Genomic DNA, 17,176 nt, shown 5'->3' with positions numbered 1-17,176 from the left:
GGTTTCCACAGTGTTTAATGGAGTCAAGTCACAAGAAGCCGTCTAGGATTTCCGGGATTCTGTTCCCACTTCTGACTTATCTCTGAGGGCCCCTCCCCTGCTCCCTGAGCCCCCTGCCGGCAGGAAAACACAGAGCCTTGAGAGGCTGAGAGGAGCAGAAAGGTCTCGGGGCAGAAACCCGCGGGAGGGTGAGGCTGGGACTGGGGAGCAGCAGGAGTGTCCACAAGGAAGACGGGGCCTCCTGGATCATGCAGACCCCACTGCACCCCAGCTAGGGTCCAGGGAACGGAGGGATGTACTGGCGAATCCAGGACACGTAGCTCGTCACGCGGGCATACACGCTGGGGTAGCCATGAAGGCCACAGAGTTTGCCCCAGCTCACCACCCCGACCTGGACCCAGGTGCAGTTCCACCTGCACACCAAGGGGCCCCCGGAGTCGCCCTGTGGAGAGAGAGATGCTCAGCAAAGCCCTTGTGTGCACCCACAGCGACGGGGCTGGTGGGCAGGGGGACGGAGGAGGGAGGGTGGGGCTGGGGTCCCACCTTGCAGGAGTCCCGGCCCTCACTCCCAGCACAGAGCATGTCGTCTTGGATGACCCTGTCGTCGCTGCCTGAGGACTCATTCTGGTACTGCTGCTCACATTCCCTGTTCCCCACGATAGGGACGTCCACCTCCTGCAGGTGGTAGGGTGGGGGCAGCGGCTCTGTGGGGAGAACATGGAGCTGAACCTGGACGTGGGGGGCCCTGCCTCTTCCTTAAAACAAAGACCTCACTCCACCCAATGCGGGGCCTCCCCAACCTTCAGCAGAGAGCACAGGGGAGCCCTCACCCATTAATCGTGACCCAGTGACTCAGTTTCCCCAAGTCCGCTATAGTCAGGATCTGACCACGTGACATCTGAGGGTCTGGACACCAGCCCAGCACCAGGACACAGGGCTCCTCTTGGAAGCAAGGGCAAAGCTGCGGGACTCAGGACCCTGGACCAGCCCTCCGTCCACAGCGGAGGAGCCTGGCCTCGGCTGCCATTGGCAGAGTGGAGCTGGGAAACACCGGATCTGGAGCGGTGGCCAAAACTGCCTGCCCAGAGCAAGTCCCCATTCCTGACATCTGTCACAGAAACGTCCTATCCAAAACCTGGGCTTGCAAAGGGGGTCCCAGAAGCCACAGAGCGAGGGATTTTCCGCAAGACCCAGCCCCTCGTCTTCCCCAGAGAGCCTCGCTGACACCCACGGTTGTCCGTAATGTCACCCCAGCCGGTCACCCAGCAGGTCTTCCCCGAGGGCACGTCCAGGGAGGTAGGCGGGAGCGAGACTGGGTGGACGAGCTCAGACAGCGGCACTGGGGCCTCCAGCTTCAGCAGGGCGATGTCCGCACCGCCCTGGGCACACAGGCTCTCGTTGTACAGGGGGTGACGGACGATCTCAACCACCTTCGTCGATTGGTCGTCCTCATAGAGCCTCAGCTGCCCGACCTGCACCCTAAACGCACAGGCCTCCAACTCCTCCCTGGAGAGAGGAACGGGCACCTCTCAGAGTAAGGCTGGATGCTCAGGACCGGGGCTTTCCCTGAATCCCGGGAGGGGACCCCGGCACACAGGACACCTGCCCGTCCCCACCCCCACTCCCGCCCGCTGAGGGAACGGCAGGCTGCACTCACGGCCCAAGGCAGTGGGCGGCGGTCAGCACCCACTCTGGGTGGATGAGGGAGCCCCCGCAGATGTGCTCCCACAGACCTTTCTTCATGCTGTAGAACCTCAGGCTGACCTGCCAGGGGTACCTCCTGGCCGAGACGTCGCAGCCCCCGACGATGCCCACCAGCTCACGCCCCGCGCCGGGCTCTGGGGAGGCAAGGGAGGGGCGTGAGGGGGCCGAACGAGGGTCTTCCCAGAGCTCAGGGGCACCAGGAAAGACCAGCAATCAGACAGTTCCCATGCCCCCAGCAGGGCTGGCGCTCTGAGCCCAAGGCAGGGAGGGAGTCCTGGGCAGAGGGGGCATTGGGTGGGGTGGACTCGCCTGGGTTCCCGGGCATGGAGCCCCCCAAGCAGGGGAGGGTCAGGAGCAGCAGCCACAGCATCTGTGGGGAGGCCTGCAGCGGGGAAGGGGACCCCAAACACCAGCTTCTGGGGACGGAGGTTGAGCTCAGGGATTCAGCTCTGACAGGAGCAGCTCCCTGCCACACTGGCCTCCACACACACCCCTCGTGGGGCGGTCTCGCTCAGGGCCCCCTTTATCCTTCCATCACAGGAAGTGGGCGGAGGCTGGGCAGTCCAACCTCGTGGGTTTAAGATGTGCCCAAAGAGATCTCCTCCCTCGGCCGGGCGTGGTGGCTCACGCCTGTAATCCCAGCACTTTGGGAGGCTGAGGCAGGCGGATCACGAGGTCAGGAGATGGAGACCATCCTGGCTAACACGGTGAAACCCCGTCTCTACTAAAATACAAAAAATTAGCCGGGTGTGGTGGCGGGCACCTTAGTCCCAGCTACTCGGGAGGCTGAGGCGGGAGAATGGCGTAAACCCGGGAGGCGGAGCTTGCAGTGAGTCGAGATGGTGTCACTGCACTGCAGCCTGGGAGACACAGCGAGACTCCATCTCCAAAAAAAAAAAAAAAAAAAAATCACCTCCCTTGACTGGGGCTGTGGGGCCTGATGACCAGGGGAAGCACAGACCCCACGTTCCTCCACGGGGCAGGGGCAGGGCAGGAGGTGCAGGAGGACACAGGTCATGTGCCGCCCTCCACGAGCCTGTCCTGTCAGTGCAGGAGAGTTTGGAGAGGCTGACGGTGAGAGAAGAAAAGGCCCGTTCAGGGTGGCGCTGGTGCCTGTGACAGAGGGAAGCGTCTCTGAGAACCACTGGAGGGCCTGCAGCTGGGGCCCTGAGCCCTGGCCCCGCCCTCAGGAGTCCTGCTTCTCTGAGTACCAAGTGCCCCAAGGGTCTGGACACCCCAGACCACCAGAAAAAGGCTCCAGCACGGCCCCAAAGGACACACAGTTACCAACCAGAAATAGGCTCCAGGAGGCCCAGAACCCAGGCCAAAGGAGAGGGCTGTCAGAGGCCACGGGACTGGGGCAGACCTGGCCTTTCCAGGAACATGATGTTACCCAGAACAGCCGGAATGGACCACGCCGTCCACTGTAACGCCCTGCTTAGGGCGGGAGGCCCAGGAACGTGGCCTGGGATCTCAGGTCCACTGTGCTCCAAAGGACACAGCAGAGTCCTCCAAGCAGGTGGAGAGACGGAAGGGTCAGGGCACCATGGGGGTCCCAGGGACAGGACCGTCCCCTCCAGTGAATCTCCAGGGTGAGGGAAGAGGAGGACCAAGCTGCCATTTGGTGTGGTCACCTGTTCAGGACCCGGGGTGGGGTCCACATCTCAGCTGCCCCCACGGCAGCAATGACTTAGATACCACAGACCCTCCAGCCCAGCCAGTGAAGCACCTGAGCCTGCTTCTCAGACCCTCTGGCTCCTGGTACAGCTGGATCCTCCCCGTTGGTTGATCTGGGTCACGGACGGCACCCACGTCGGGGGAGGTGGGAAGGGCACTGCCTGGGGCTGGAGAGGCCCCTCTCCTGCCGAGGCACCCAAGGTGGGACTCCACAAACCTGGAAGGAACGGGGCGCTGGCCCCAAGGGAGGACAAGCGTCTGTGCCCCAACTCCATGCCTTTCCCGGCCACCCTGCATCCCGCGTGACTCTGGTCGAGAGCCTCTGAGGCCGGGACACGGCTGTGGATCCCTGTGTGGCCGGCAGGTCACTGGCGGACTGTGGTTTCATTGTGGTTTCGAAGCTGTGAAAGAATCAGCAGACAGCAGTGGACGTTTCTCTGGGTCTTCTCTTCCTAACAAGCCACTATGACCCCAGCAGCCCACGCAGTGCTGCTTGAAGACGGCTTGGGCCCGGCTTCCAGGGGGTCTGAGGGTTTGAGAACGTTTTACTAAGTGTTGGAAGAGGAGTGTGTGTTTGAGAGAAGACAGCCCGACCTGGGAGGGAGGGAGGGAGCAGGTGTCTCCCAACCCCTTAGGAAGAGGACAGGGCCTGTGGGTTCTGTGAGGAGGGGGTCCTTGTTATGGCCTGGAGCGTGACCCCCATTCCTACATTTGTTGTTTTATTTTTGAGACAGGGTCTCGCTCTGTCACCCAGGCTGGAGTGCAGTGGCGCGATCGCGGCTCACTGGGTTGAAGCGATTCTCCTGCCTCAGCCTCCCAAGTGGCTGGGATGACAGGCGCCTGCCACCACACCCTAATTTGTATACTTCATTTTTATTTAATGCAGGGCGCCGTAGCTCTCCTTGCTCACCAAGGGGAGGAGCTTTCAGGACCTCTGGGGTCCCCAGCGCCAGGGTCCTCAGGATGATGTGACGCCCTCGTGCCTGGACCCTCGGCCCAGGGTGGGTTCCTCCTGGAGCCTCACTCTTGCTGGCCTCAGCCATGGCCAGCATTCACTTCCGCCCACAGAGTTTCAGGAAGAGGTCAGAGGACAGTAACAGCAGGTTCTGCCGCCCCATCCCTATCTCTCACTGCAGGGCCCCCGCCCAAGCCCCACCCTGCAGGGTCCAGATGCCCCCAGGCCAACCGAGGGTGGGAGCCTGCATGGGATTCTCTCCAACACAGAGCAGGACCCATTCTCCTCCCCTCTGCCAGGCCTTCAGTGCCTGCCACTGGTCTGCAGACCTAGGTTTGGGCATGGAGCTGGGGTCACTTAGAGAACAATTAAGGTGAAGACAGATGTCACCTGTCTGGGGGTCTCCCAGTTTCCTCCCACACGCCAGCCAGTAGCCCCAATCCCCGCTTCCATCTCTTTTTTTTTTTTTTTTTTCTTTTTCTGAGACAGGGTCTCATTTTATTGTCCAGGCTGGAGTACAATGGTGCAATCTTGGTTCACTGCAACCTCTGCCTCCCAGGCTCAAGCGATTCTCCTGCCTGGCCTCCCGAGTAGCTAGGATTATAGGCACCCACCACCACGCCCAGCTAATTTTGTATTTTCAGTGGAGACGGGGTTTCGCCATGTTGGCCAGGCTGCTCTCAAACTCCCGACCTCAGGTGATCCGTCTGCCTCGGCGTTCCACAGTGCTGGGATTACCATGCCTGGCCTGCTTCCATCTTCCATCCCTTCAGGCTGCTCACAGACTCACAGGCTTCCGTCCAGGGAGAGCCATAAACGTTTCAGGCCTGGGGTGCATCTGTGCCCTGCCACGCATTTCACCCTGGCAATAGCCCACAGCAGGCAGGTTCCTGCAAGGGAACTTCATTCATAGTCAGATGGACAGCCCCAGGAACACCCCAGATCCATTCTTGCCCCAACCCCCGCCCACCCAGGCAGCTGCTCGTCTTTCTGGGCCTCAGACACTAAAGAGCTGACCGCGGCCCTCGGGGGAAGGGTCGCCATCCCTGCATGGTCCCCCCACGTGCAGGGAGGGGGGCTACTTCTGTGCCTCCAAGGGGACCCAGACGGCCATTCCATCACCACAACGTTCCGTTTCTCCCCGGTGTTGGCGTGTCTGCCGTCATCTACATTGACACCAGCATGGCTGGTCCGTGCATTTTACCCCTTACAGTGTGGACGTCGATACGGTTACACAATGGATTCGTTCATTTCAATTGAAGAGTTTGTAGTTTTTATTTCCAGGTTCTTGCCACCACAAACATAAATAGGACTACCTTTATTTATTTATTTGTTTGTTTATTTTTGAGATAGAGTCTCACTCTGTTGCCCAGGCTGGAGTGCAGTGGCACGATCTTGGCTCACTGCAGCCTGCGCCTCCCAGGTTCAAGCAATTCTCTTGCCTCAGCCTCCTAAGTAGCTGGGATTACAGGCACGGGCCACCAAGCCTGGCTAATTTTTGTATTTTTAGTAGAGATGGGATTTCACCATGTTGGCCAGGCTGATCTCGAACTCCTGATTTCAGGTGATCCACCCGCCTCAGCCTCCCAAAGTGCTGGGGTTACACGCGTGAGGCACCACACCTGGCAAACAGCACTACCATTTAAAGTGTCTTCTGGGGCCTGTTTTTCCTCAGCTCACACAGGGTGGAAATGGCTCAGCCCATCCTGAGTTGCAGCCAGCTTGCCCTGTGGGGAGGCTGGAGCCATTTCCATCCTGCCCTTGGCTCTGAGAGTGCCGATCTCCCCCAGCACCATGCTTTTTAGTTCTCTTCAAGCTGAGAAGCGCAGAGTGGCTCCTTGTGGATGTTTAAATAGCACATCCACAGCGACCGAGGAGGGTGGTCAGTGTCCAGGTCCTTGACTCCGGCTGCTTCTGTGAACAAGTTTGTCTGCTTTTCTTTTCTTTCTTTCTTTATTTTTTATTTTTTATTTTTTATTTTTTTTGAGACAGAGTCTCACTCTGTCACCCAGGCTGGAGTGCAGTGGCGCGATCTCAGCTCACTGCAGTCTCTGCTTCCTGGGTTTCAGCGATTCTCCTGCCTCAGCCTCCTGAGTAGCTGGAATTACAGGCGGCTGCCACCATGCCTGGTTACTTTTTGTACTTTTAGTAGAGACAAGGTTTCACCATGTTGGCCAGGATGGTCTCGAACTCCTGACCTCAGGTGATCTGCCCGCTTCAGCCTCCCAAAGTGCTGGGATTACAGGCCCGAGCCACCACACCCGGCCTAAAATTAACTTTTTTAAAAAAAGAATTCAGTGCCTGAAGCAGATCCTAGCAAACCCTCCCCCAACACACTGGGTCTAAGAGTTGGTGTAACTGTGCCACGCCACCTGGCCAGCACCTGCCTCCCTCTGAGGCAGGAGACCAGCAGGACTTGATCAGGACCTCGCTGGAAACCTGCAGAGACCAGAAGCTGATGGAGAAGCCGCCTCTACCCCTCACCGCTTATTAATCAGCACCATGACAGTTTACAAATGCCATGGCAACAACCGCGAAGCTACCTTACAGGGTTCCAGGAATGCCCTGCCCCTTTTCTAGAAAATTCCTAACAACCTGCCCCTTGGTTAGCATATAATTAAGAGTAGGTATAAACATGACCAGCAGCCTGGGGTTGCTCTGAGAAACTTTCTTTCACTGTTGATTCACTCTTGAATTCTTTCCTGAGTGAAGCCAAGAACCCCCACTGGCTGGGCCCCAGTTTCGGGGTTTGCCTGCATCACTTTTGCCAGCTCTGTTCTCGCGCCCAGCGGGGCGGCATTTCCTGGGAGTTGCCATGGCCAACAGAAGCTGGATGACACAGGCCTCTGCTCCCATCCCCCAGGAGAGAGAACACCCAGGTGTGTTCCGGAGGCTCCCAGGGCTCCAGGGAGCCCCCAGCAGCACCAAGCTCCAAGTGCCCAGTGTGGACACGTGTTCTATGGCGCACACGGCAGACGCGCTGCTGTCTCTCCCCTGCCAGCGTTCCCTGGCCTTTGACACGTGCGCCTCCCAAACACACTGCTCACACCTGAGCCCTTGTCTCGGGGTCCACACTAAGCGTTCAGCGTCCCAAAGAGAGGCGGGGCTGGACTAGAGTGAGTGCAGTGCCGGATCCTGTGTTTATTAGCGTTGTGAGAAATCATTAATCATTTGAAGAAACATGAAAGACTAGGTTGTGTCAGATTTTCCAACAGCAAGAGGAGAGGCAAGTTGACGATAAAGTAACATTTTAAGGTGCCCAAGAAAATAGCTCTGAACTTAGGCGGGCGTGGTGGCTCACACCTGTCATCCCAGCACTTTGGAAGGCTGCAGCCGGTGGATCACCTGAGGTCAGGCGTTTGAGACCAGCCTGACCAACATGGAGAAACCCAGTCTTTACTAAAAATAAAAAAATTAGCCGGGCATGGTGGCGGGCACCTGTAATTCCAGTTACTGGGGAGGCTGAGGCAGGAGAATCGCTTGAACCCGAGAGGTGGAGGTTACAGTGAGCTGAGATTGTACCACTGCACTCCAGCCTGGTGACAGAGGGAGACTCTGTCTCAAGAAATAATAAATAAATAACTTAGAACCTAGAACATGCTATCCAAGAAAACTGCTACTCAAGGCTGAGGACAATATAAATGCATTTTCAGGCACAGGGCATCTCAAACTTTTCATATCGTTTAAAACAGTTTATATAAAATTCTTAAATAAAAGGAAAGACAATTACAGAAAATGTTGCAAGAGATACATTCAGCAGAGGAAATCAAATAGCATGATAAAGTTTAATGTTATCTTTTAAAAATAGATAACACTGAAGAAAAAGAGAAAATATATCCACAATAACCCAGAATTAACAGTCTAGATGGTATCAACATGCCAGATTCAGGGGACGAAGAAAGGCCAGGGGATGTGAGAGGCTGATAAACGTCTTATCTAATTGAGGGTACACATAGCTATCTGTTTCAGAAAGGTGAGAAGGGGAAAAAAAAGGAGACAAAATAACTGAATTTATAAAATAATAAGATAATAGGAACCAGTCTGAGTAAATCAATGATTCTGATAAATATGAAAGAATGAACTTACCAGTTAAAATATTATACAAATATTAGCAAAAAAAAAAAAAAATTTAAAAAGAGGAAATGTAAAAATACAAGCATGGCCGGGCACAGTGGCTCATGCCTGTCATCCCAGCACTTTGGAAGGCTGCAGCCGGTGGATCACCTGAGGTCAGGCGTTTGAGACCAGCCTGACCAACATGGAGAAACCCAGTCTTTACTAAAAATAAAAAAATTAGCCGGGCGTTGTGGCAGGTGCCTGTAGTCCCAGCTACTCAGGAGGTTGAGCAGGAGAATCGCTTGAACCCGAGAGGTGGAGGTTACAGTGAGCTGAGATTGTACCACTGCACTCCAGCCTGGTGACAGAGGGAGACTCTGTCTCAAGAAATAATAAATAAATAACTTAGAACCTAGAACATGCTATCCAAGAAAACTGCTACTCAAGGCTGAGGACAATATAATGCATTTTCAGGCACAGGGCATCTCAAACTTTTCATATCGTTTAAAACAGTTTATATAAAATTCTTAAATAAAAGGAAAGACAATTACAGAAAATGTTGCAAGAGATACATTCAGCAGAGGAATCAAATAGCATGATAAAGTTTAATGTTATCTTTTAAAAATAGATAACACTGAAGAAAAAGAGAAAATATATCCACAATAACCCAGAATTAACAGTCTAGATGGTATCAACATGCCAGATTCAGGGACGAAGAAAGGCCAGGGGATGTGAGAGGCTGATAAACGTCTTATCTAATTGAGGGTACACATAGCTATCTGTTTCAGAAAGGTGAGAAGGGGAAAAAAAAGGAGACAAAATAACTGAATTTATAAAATAATAAGATATAGGAACCAGTCTGAGTAAATCAATGATTCTGATAAATATGAAATAATGAACTTACCAGTTAAAATATTATACAATATTAGCAAAAAAAAAAAAAATTTAAAAAGAGGAAATGTAAAAATACAAGCATGGCCGGGCACAGTGGCTCATGCCTGTCATCCCAGCACTTTGGAAGGCTGCAGCGGTGGATCACCTGAGGTCAGGCGTTTGAGACCAGCCTGACCAACATGGAGAAACCCAGTCTTTACTAAAAATAAAAAAATTAGCCGGGCGTTGTGGCAGGTGCCTGTAGTCCCAGCTACTCAGGAGGTTGAGGCAGGAGAATCGCTTGAACCCGGGAGATGGAGTTTGCAGTGAGCAGAGATCTCCCCACTGCACTCCAGCCTGGGTGACAGAGTGGGACTCCATCTTAAAAAAAAACACACACACACACACACAAATATTCATGATGGATATAAAAAACAAATCCAGACATATACTGTTTACAGGAGAGAGAAAAAGTTGAAAGTAAAACAATGGGAAAAGATATTACAGTAGACTACCAGCGGAAAGATGGCATAATTCATTTTTAAAAATAGAGACGGGGTCTCACTATGTGGCCCAGGCTGGTGTGGACCTCCTGGCCTCGAGGGATCCTCCTGCCTCAGCCTTCCAAGTGCTGAGATGACAGGTGTGAGCCAGTATGCCTGACCCATTTTAAAAAATAGTTTTATTAGATAGATTTTATCAAAATGAAAACCCTTATCAAAATATACTCTTAAAAAAATGAAAACAAAGTTACAGACAGGGAGAAAATATTTATTAAAGATACAATGTTTCTATCCGGGAGGTGTAAAGAATTCTCAAAACTCCAGAATGAGAAAACAGAAACGCTTTTAAAAAAGATTTAAAAGATTTGAACGGCCGGGCGCGGTGGCTCACGCCTGTAACCGCAGCACTTTGGGAGGCCAAGGCGGGCGGATCACGAGGTCAGGAGATCGAGACCATCCTGGCGAACACGGTGAAACCCTGTCTCTACTGAAAATACAAAAAATTAGCCGGGCGTGGTGGCGGGCGCCTGTGGTCCCAGCTACTCGAGAGGCTGAGGCAGCAGAATGACCTCGTTCTAAATCAGCAACTTGGCACCGTGATGCTGAGTACACAGTTTCCTCCCTGGGAGCCTCTGTTGCCCTGTGGGAAGGTTGACGGCTCTCCTGAAATAAAGCCTATGAGGACATGGCGCTTCTCCCCTTGCTGGAGCTGCTGCTAGTACCGTCTTTCAGTCAATCAGCAAACGTCTGTTGAGCTCCGTCTTTAAAACACTAGCAGATTTTTTTTTAGACAGTCTCTCTCTGTCACCCAGGCTGGAGTGCAGTGGCACGATCCGGCTCACTGCAGCCTCCACCTCCCGGATTCAAGTGATTCTCCTGCCTCAGCCTCCTGAGTAGCTGGGATTACAGGAGTCAGCCACCACACCCGGCTAATTTTTGTATTTTTAGTAGAGACGGGGTTTCGCCACGTTGGCCAGGCTGGTCTCGAACTCCTGACCTCAGGTGATCTGCCCACCTCGGCCTCCCAAAGCGCGGAGATGACAGGCATGAGCCACTGCGCCCGGCCAAGATTATTTTAAAGACTTGTATTCTCTAATCCCAGAACAGGCAGGTCCCATTTCTCCGTCTCCCTCCCGTCTTGGGGGTCACAGTTGTTCTTAGGATGAAAGGGAGTGACACCTGGTAGGGAGGGGACGTTTGTCTTCTCTCCAAGAACCGGAAGGTGTCAAGTGATGTCTGATTAAAGGTGGAGAAACCTGGCCTCTGGGAGAGTCTTGTCCTCTCTAGGGGTGGAAGTGAGACACTCATGTGGGTGCAGACCAGGGCACGTCAGCGCAGCTGCAGCGGACTGCAGACTTGGTGGGTGTCCTGAAATGTCTCACTCTGCGGAGGCTTTGTTCACAGTGCCCTGCGTGGTGTGAGAAACCCCTAAAAACACCGAGATGGAAACACTCACTAACGTGCAGGGCGATTTTCTATGATGTGGAGAACACGGGGCAGCGAGACTGCTTTGCTCATCCAAGAGACGGTGAGTGAGTAGAGCTGCCGGCTCCCAGCACCAAAATCTCCAGAGGCCTTAACCCCCAGACTCTGTGCTGAGTCGCCTGGTGGAGACCCCCCCTCAGCGGCCAGGGAGTCACCCAACGCCCTTCTCGGCCCTGCTGGACACAGCTGCAGACAGAGATGAAGGAGGCAGTGGGAACCGTGGGCATTACCCAACCCAAGCCGCAGCCCCACGCCGCCCACGCTGCTTCACAGCCCACCCGAGGAGCCGACACAGCCCCAGAGGAAGACGCAGTGGGGCTGACACAGCCTGAGATACGGGGAGAAAACCCCGTGCCCAACTCCGGACAGAGCAGGAGCCTGGTCTCCCTCCTCCAGGTCAGGTCTCCCTCCTCCAGGTCAGGTCTCCCTCCTCCGGGTCAGGTCTCCGGCATCCTCCCTGGGCCTGCAGGGCTGCATTAGGATGGGGAGTTTGAGGTCAGTTAGAGACCAGCCCCGGAAACGCAGAGAGAGGGTGCAGCCCCCCAGTGCTCTCCCCCACACCCAAGCAGGCTGGCTCACCGCTTCCCATGACCAGAGCCACCCCAGACCCTGGCTTTCCAGCAAGAGGCACCAGAGGGGCCTTTGGTCAGTGCCGTGGGCACTCCACAGACAGCACAGCTGGGCCCCAAGCCCAGGAAAGGGCAGAGGGATTCAGGGTCCCCTTGGAAGAATCGCCCCTTCCCGGGAGAACTCAGCGCCTGGCAGACCCCACGGTCGGATAGTTTCAGCCTGAGGCCCCTGTACACGCTGGCCGAGAGTGGACGGGAAATGTGCAGGGTGCCACTCAGGTGGGGCTGTGGGCCACAGGTGGACACCTGGCCCAGCCCGGCCAGCAGCCCTGACCCTTGCTGACCCACTCTGAAGGGAAGGGGCCTGTCTCTGGTGGGCCTGAGCCCCCCACTCCCTGCAAGGGGGCATCTGTCCTTTCTGACTCCGACCCTGACCCTGCGGAGGTGCAGGTATGGGCCCTCCCCCAAGGAACGTGTACATCAGGCCCCCCGGGGCAGAGAGAGCACCACTGTGGCCTCTGAATCCCAGGACCGGAGCTTGGAAGGGCTCCCAGAGCAAACGCCACAGCCCACAGCATGGACCACAGATTGTAGGGATGGGAGCCCTGAGCCAAGTTCCAGGGAGATGGGGGCAGAACCAAGCCCTGCCCCCCAGGTGGCCCTGACCCTCTTGCAGGCAGGAACGAAGGTGAGGCGCTTGACGCTGGAACCTGGGCACATCCCTGTGATCCTGTCATTTCCCTGCCCCCGGGGATAGCCAGCCTCAGCGTCACTGTCCAGCCCAAGCAGCTCCCACTGGTTAAGCCCCTCAGCTGGTCCAGGGACACCTGGGACCCCACTCCCAGGCTGTTCCAGTGGACCCTACAGCCGTCCCCACTGCCAGCGACACCGCGCCCATGCAGTCTGTGGACACAGCCCCCTCCCTCCTGCTGTGGAAGCCACCACTTTATCCAACTGGAACCTAAGGCCTGGCCCAGGGTAGACTATTGCCAACGAGGAGGGAGAGGGGAGAGGGGAGGGAAGGAGCAGGGAAGTGCCAGCCAGGATGAGCCCTCACAGCACCCTGGAACCCCCACTGCCCACACCCAGCTCCATGCTGCCCCGAGGAAGGGCCCGAGCTTACAGACCCCAAGGGAAGCCTCCCCACCCCTGTGGACAAATGCACTCGGACACACGGAGGCTGCTTTACGAACAGTTTAATCAGAGTCAAGGGCCAGGCCGGGCAGGAGGCACGAGAGCTGGTGCCTCTGCTCCCCACGCACACCCGCCTTCCTGGAGACACCAGCCTGCAAAGGCGCCCAGGCCTCTCCCTTGAGAAGGACGGGACGTGGATGAGAGGCAGGAAAGGGCAGCAGAAATGTGGGTCCCAGGCGGAGGACCACTGGGTACCAGGATAGTGAGGCTGGAACCGGGGAGGGGCAGAGGGCATCCACAAGGAGGGCGGGGTCTCCTCCGTCACGTGAACACCCCTGCAGCCCCAGGGAAGGGAGGGACGTGCTGGTGGATCCAGGACATGTAGCTCATCACGCGGGCATACACGCTGGGGATGTCGCCGTGACCGCAGAAGGTGCCCCAGCTGACCACTCCCACCTGGACCCAGGTGCAGTTCCACCTGCACACGAGGGGGCCCCCGGTGTCGCCCTGTGGGGAAAGACGGCACTCAGCAAGGGCTCCCCATGTGCCTCCCCATGTGTCCCCCCCAGGAGGGGACAGACAGGTGGGTCTGGGGTCTCACCAGGCAGGAGCCGTGGTTCCCATCCCCGGCACACAGCATGTCGTCCTTGATGAGCTGCTCAGACGGCTCAGTGTGGTTGGAAGGAAAGCGGTGGCAATAGATCTGGTTACAGAGGACGTTGCTCCTGACCTTCACCCTCACCTCCCGCAAGCTGAGGGGCCAGGGCAGTGGTTCTGCAAGGAGAGGCGTGGTGAGGCTCAGGGGCCTGGCGGGGACAAGGCTGCAGCTTCTCGTTGTGTCCAGAGCTGAGGCATACTATTCACTCAGAGCTGGGCCTTCCCTGGCCAGAGGGTGAGCCCCAAGGCTGCAGTCCTGGGCACAGGAGCCCGGAACCACAGGATTCACTCTTAGAAATGACTAGGGGCCGGGTGCTTTGGCCCACGCCTACAACCCTAGCACTTTGGGAGGCCAAGGTGGGAGGATCACTTGAGCCCAGGAGTTCAAGACCAGCCTGGCCAACATGGTGAAACCGCATCTCTACTAAAACTACAAAAATTAGCCGAGGGTGGTGGCTGACACCTGTAATCCCAGCTACTCAGGAGGCTGAGGCAAGAGAATCACTTGAACCCAGAAGGCGGAGGTTGCAGTGAGTGGAGATCACACCACTGCACTGCAGCCTGGATGACAGAGAGAGACTCTGTCTCAAATAAAATGAAGTAAAAATAAAATAAAATAAGCCAGGCATGGTGGCGCACACCAGTAGTCCCAGCTATTCAATACTTGGAAGGCTGCGGTGGGAGGATCACTTGAGCCCAGGAGTTCGAGACCCGCCTGGGCAACACGATGAAACCCCGTTCCTACAAAAAGAAACAAAGTCAGCCGGGTGTGGTAGCTCATGCCTGTGGTTCCAGCTACTTGGGAGACTGAGGTGGGAGGATCACTTGAGCCTGGGAGTTCTGAGGCTGTAATGAGCTATGATTGCACCATTGCACTCCAGCCTGGGCGGCACAGCAAAACCTTGCCTCAAAAACAAGTTTTTAAATAAAAAAATTTTTTTAAAGAAACTATTTGGGAAAAGCATGGGACCAGGACTCCGCCTGGACTGCGTTGTGGTGGGAACGAGGCAGTCCGCTCCAGCGGCTGTCGCGCTGCGGCGCCCAGGGCGAGCCCCCAGCCTCCCATAGCTCATGGTTTATTTGCTGCAAAGGAAGAGCAGGCAACTGAGTGTGACGCTGAGGACGGAGTTGACTCACAAAATGCCTGTTGGGAGGTGAGCAGGAGCACCCCCATGTCACAACCCCAGAACTTGCCACTGTGACTTTATTTGGAAAAAGACCTTTGCAGATAGAATGAAGATGAGGTCATGTTAAATTAGAGACACCCTAAATACAGCACCCCGTGTCCATCCAGGAGAAGGGAGAGGGGAGCCTGGAGAAACAGGGCTGCAAGCCCAGGGGCATGGGGATGGGCAGACGCCCCAGAAGCCGGGGAAGACATGGAATCGACTCTCCCTCAGGCCCTCTGAAAGGAACCAGCCCTGCTCATGCCTGGAGTTTGGACGTTTCACCTCCAGAGCTGTGAGATAAAACAATTCTTGCTGCTCTGAGCCACCAGGCCTGTGGTCACCCGTCTCAGCAACGGCAGGAAGCCATCCGGGTGCATCTGGAGCCCAGGCCTGCACCGACATTCCAGGCCATCTCCCCACATCCCACCCAAGTGGCCCTGTTCCTGACCTCCACGTCCAATGTCACCCCAGCCGGTCACCCAGCAGGTCTTCCCCGAGGGCACGTCCAGGGAGGCAGGAGGGAGCGAGACTGGGTGGACGAGCTCAGACAGCGGCACTGGGGCCTCCAGCTTCAGCAGGGCGATGTCCGCACCACCCTGGGCACACAGGCTCTCGTTGTACAGGGGGTGACGGACGATCTCAACCACCTTCATCGGCTGGTCGTCCTCATAGAGCCTCAGCTGCCCGACCTGCACCCTAAATGCACAGGCCTCCAACTCCTCCCTGGAGAGAGGAACGGGCACCTCTCAGAGTAAGGCTGGATGCTCAGGACCGGGGCTTTCCCTGAATCCCGGGAGGGGACCCCGGCACACAGGACACCTGCCTGTCCCCACGCCCACTCCCGCCCACCAAGGGGACGGCAGGCTCCACTCACGGCCCAAGGCAGTGGGCGGCGGTCAGCACCCACTCTGGGTGGATGAGGGAGCCCCCGCAGATGTGCTCCCACAGACCCTTCTTCATGCTGTAGAACCTCAGGCTGACCTGCCAGGGGTACCTCCTGGCCGAGACGTCGCAGCCCCCGACGATGCCCACCAGCTCACGCCCGGCGCCGGGCTCTGGGGAGGCAAGGGAGGGGCGTGAGGGGGCCGAACGAGGGTCTTCCCAGAGCTCAGGGGCACCAGGAAAGACCAGCAATCAGACAGTCCCCATGCCCCCAGCAGGGCTGGCGCTCTGAGCCCAAGGCAGGGAGGGAGTCCTGGGGCATTGGGTGGGGTGGACTCGCCTGGGTTCCCGGGCATGGAGCCCCCCAAGCAGGGGAGGGTCAGGAGCAGCAGCCACAGCATCTGTGGGGAGAAGGCCAGGGCTTGGGGTGAGGAGATCTGAGCCCCAGCTGGGGTCTGGGAACGGAGAGAGGGGTTGGGAGTGGGCGGCAATACCCGTGTCTCCGGTCTCTCTGCCTACTCCCTGGCATCTCTGGGAGCCCATTTATGTCTCCTACAGAGGAAGTGGGTGGGCAGGGCAGCCCCCTCCTGGGCACATTCAGAATGCTGAGAGCAGGTGGGGCCAGGCGCTGAGTTCCACTGGGTGGGACTGGGTCCAGGGCACAGAAATGCAGTGTGTGAACCGTGGCCATCTGAGCTGCAGGGGTGGGAGGCACCCCCACTGGCGGGGGGAGGTCTGAGAAATAGTCAACGCCTCAAAGAGCAGCAGCAGCGATACCCCAGCTAGGGAGGGAGGGAGGGAGGGATGCGCGTGTTAAAGGATAGCCCGTTCCTGTTCTCTGGCCAGGTCCCCTCCTCACGCTCACCTGGGACACCCACCGTCCTTGGGAATGAAGGATTCACTTCTCGGTGCCTGGAGCCCGTTCTCCTCTTCGGCCCAAAATATCTGCCTCCCCAAAATAACCCTTAGTGTCCCCTACCTCACGACGGCCTCGGGCTGCGAGAACCAGCTCCAGGAGAGTGCGAGTCACCAGCCAGGGAGAGACGGGGACAAGCCCAGGACGCACCGAGCAGCCCCGTCCCCGACCTCTCTCTGGACCTTCCGCTGCCCGGAGGTGCTGGGGTGGGAGCAAGAAAACATGACCCAGTCTGGCCTTGTCAGCAGCTCTGAGGAATGAGGACTTGACATCCCCTTTAATCTGTTTCCAAGACCCCGAAGCGCCGTGGTATTTTGTGCTCACCCATGGGAGAGGGTCATGAGGACCCAGGAGCCCTTCCCCGCCAAACCCCCAGCACCAGTGTCCCCAGAACATCAGGATGCTGCTGGAAGTGACTGTCCCAGTGCTGGTTCCCCTGTGGAGACCCCACCTCACCGCTGTCAGCCTCACCCAACGCCCTTCTTGGCCCTGCTGGACACAGAGCTGCAGACAGAGATGAACGAGGCAGAGGGAGCTGCAGGCATTACCCAACCCGAACCCCAGTCCCCGTCCCCCACCCACGTTGAATCATAGCC

At 56.7% G+C, this 17,176-nt stretch overlaps 2 protein-coding genes across 2 annotated transcripts; both read right to left on the bottom strand.

Moving 5' to 3' along the window:
* On the bottom strand, positions 1–2,222 carry LOC117098110 (mastin-like). Its single transcript, XM_033236577.1, has 5 exons — positions 2,014–2,222; positions 1,658–1,838; positions 1,232–1,506; positions 544–704; positions 1–442 (listed from the first exon to the last, which is right to left on the bottom strand). Exons 1-5 carry the CDS (start codon positions 2,072–2,074, stop codon positions 272–274), a joined length of 849 nt encoding a protein of 282 aa, XP_033092468.1. The 5' UTR covers positions 2,075–2,222; the 3' UTR covers positions 1–271.
* A 10,779-nt stretch (positions 2,223–13,001) lies between these two features.
* Positions 13,002–16,298, bottom strand: LOC117098109 (mastin-like). The gene is made up of 6 exons (XM_033236576.1): positions 16,159–16,298; positions 16,005–16,065; positions 15,657–15,837; positions 15,231–15,505; positions 13,558–13,730; positions 13,002–13,463 (listed from the first exon to the last, which is right to left on the bottom strand). The coding sequence occupies exons 2-6, from the start codon at positions 16,063–16,065 to the stop codon at positions 13,278–13,280; spliced, it is 876 nt and encodes a 291-aa protein (XP_033092467.1). The 5' UTR covers positions 16,159–16,298; the 3' UTR covers positions 13,002–13,277.
* Between the last annotated feature and the right edge of the window lie 878 nt (positions 16,299–17,176).

The sequence above is a fragment of the Trachypithecus francoisi genome, unplaced genomic scaffold (assembly GCF_009764315.1).
Source record: "Trachypithecus francoisi isolate TF-2019V2 unplaced genomic scaffold, Tfra_2.0 Lachesis_group15, whole genome shotgun sequence".
Lineage (NCBI taxonomy): Eukaryota > Metazoa > Chordata > Mammalia > Primates > Cercopithecidae > Trachypithecus > Trachypithecus francoisi.
Note: the sequence above shows the minus strand (reverse complement) of the source record. Positions and strands in the feature narration are given on the sequence as shown.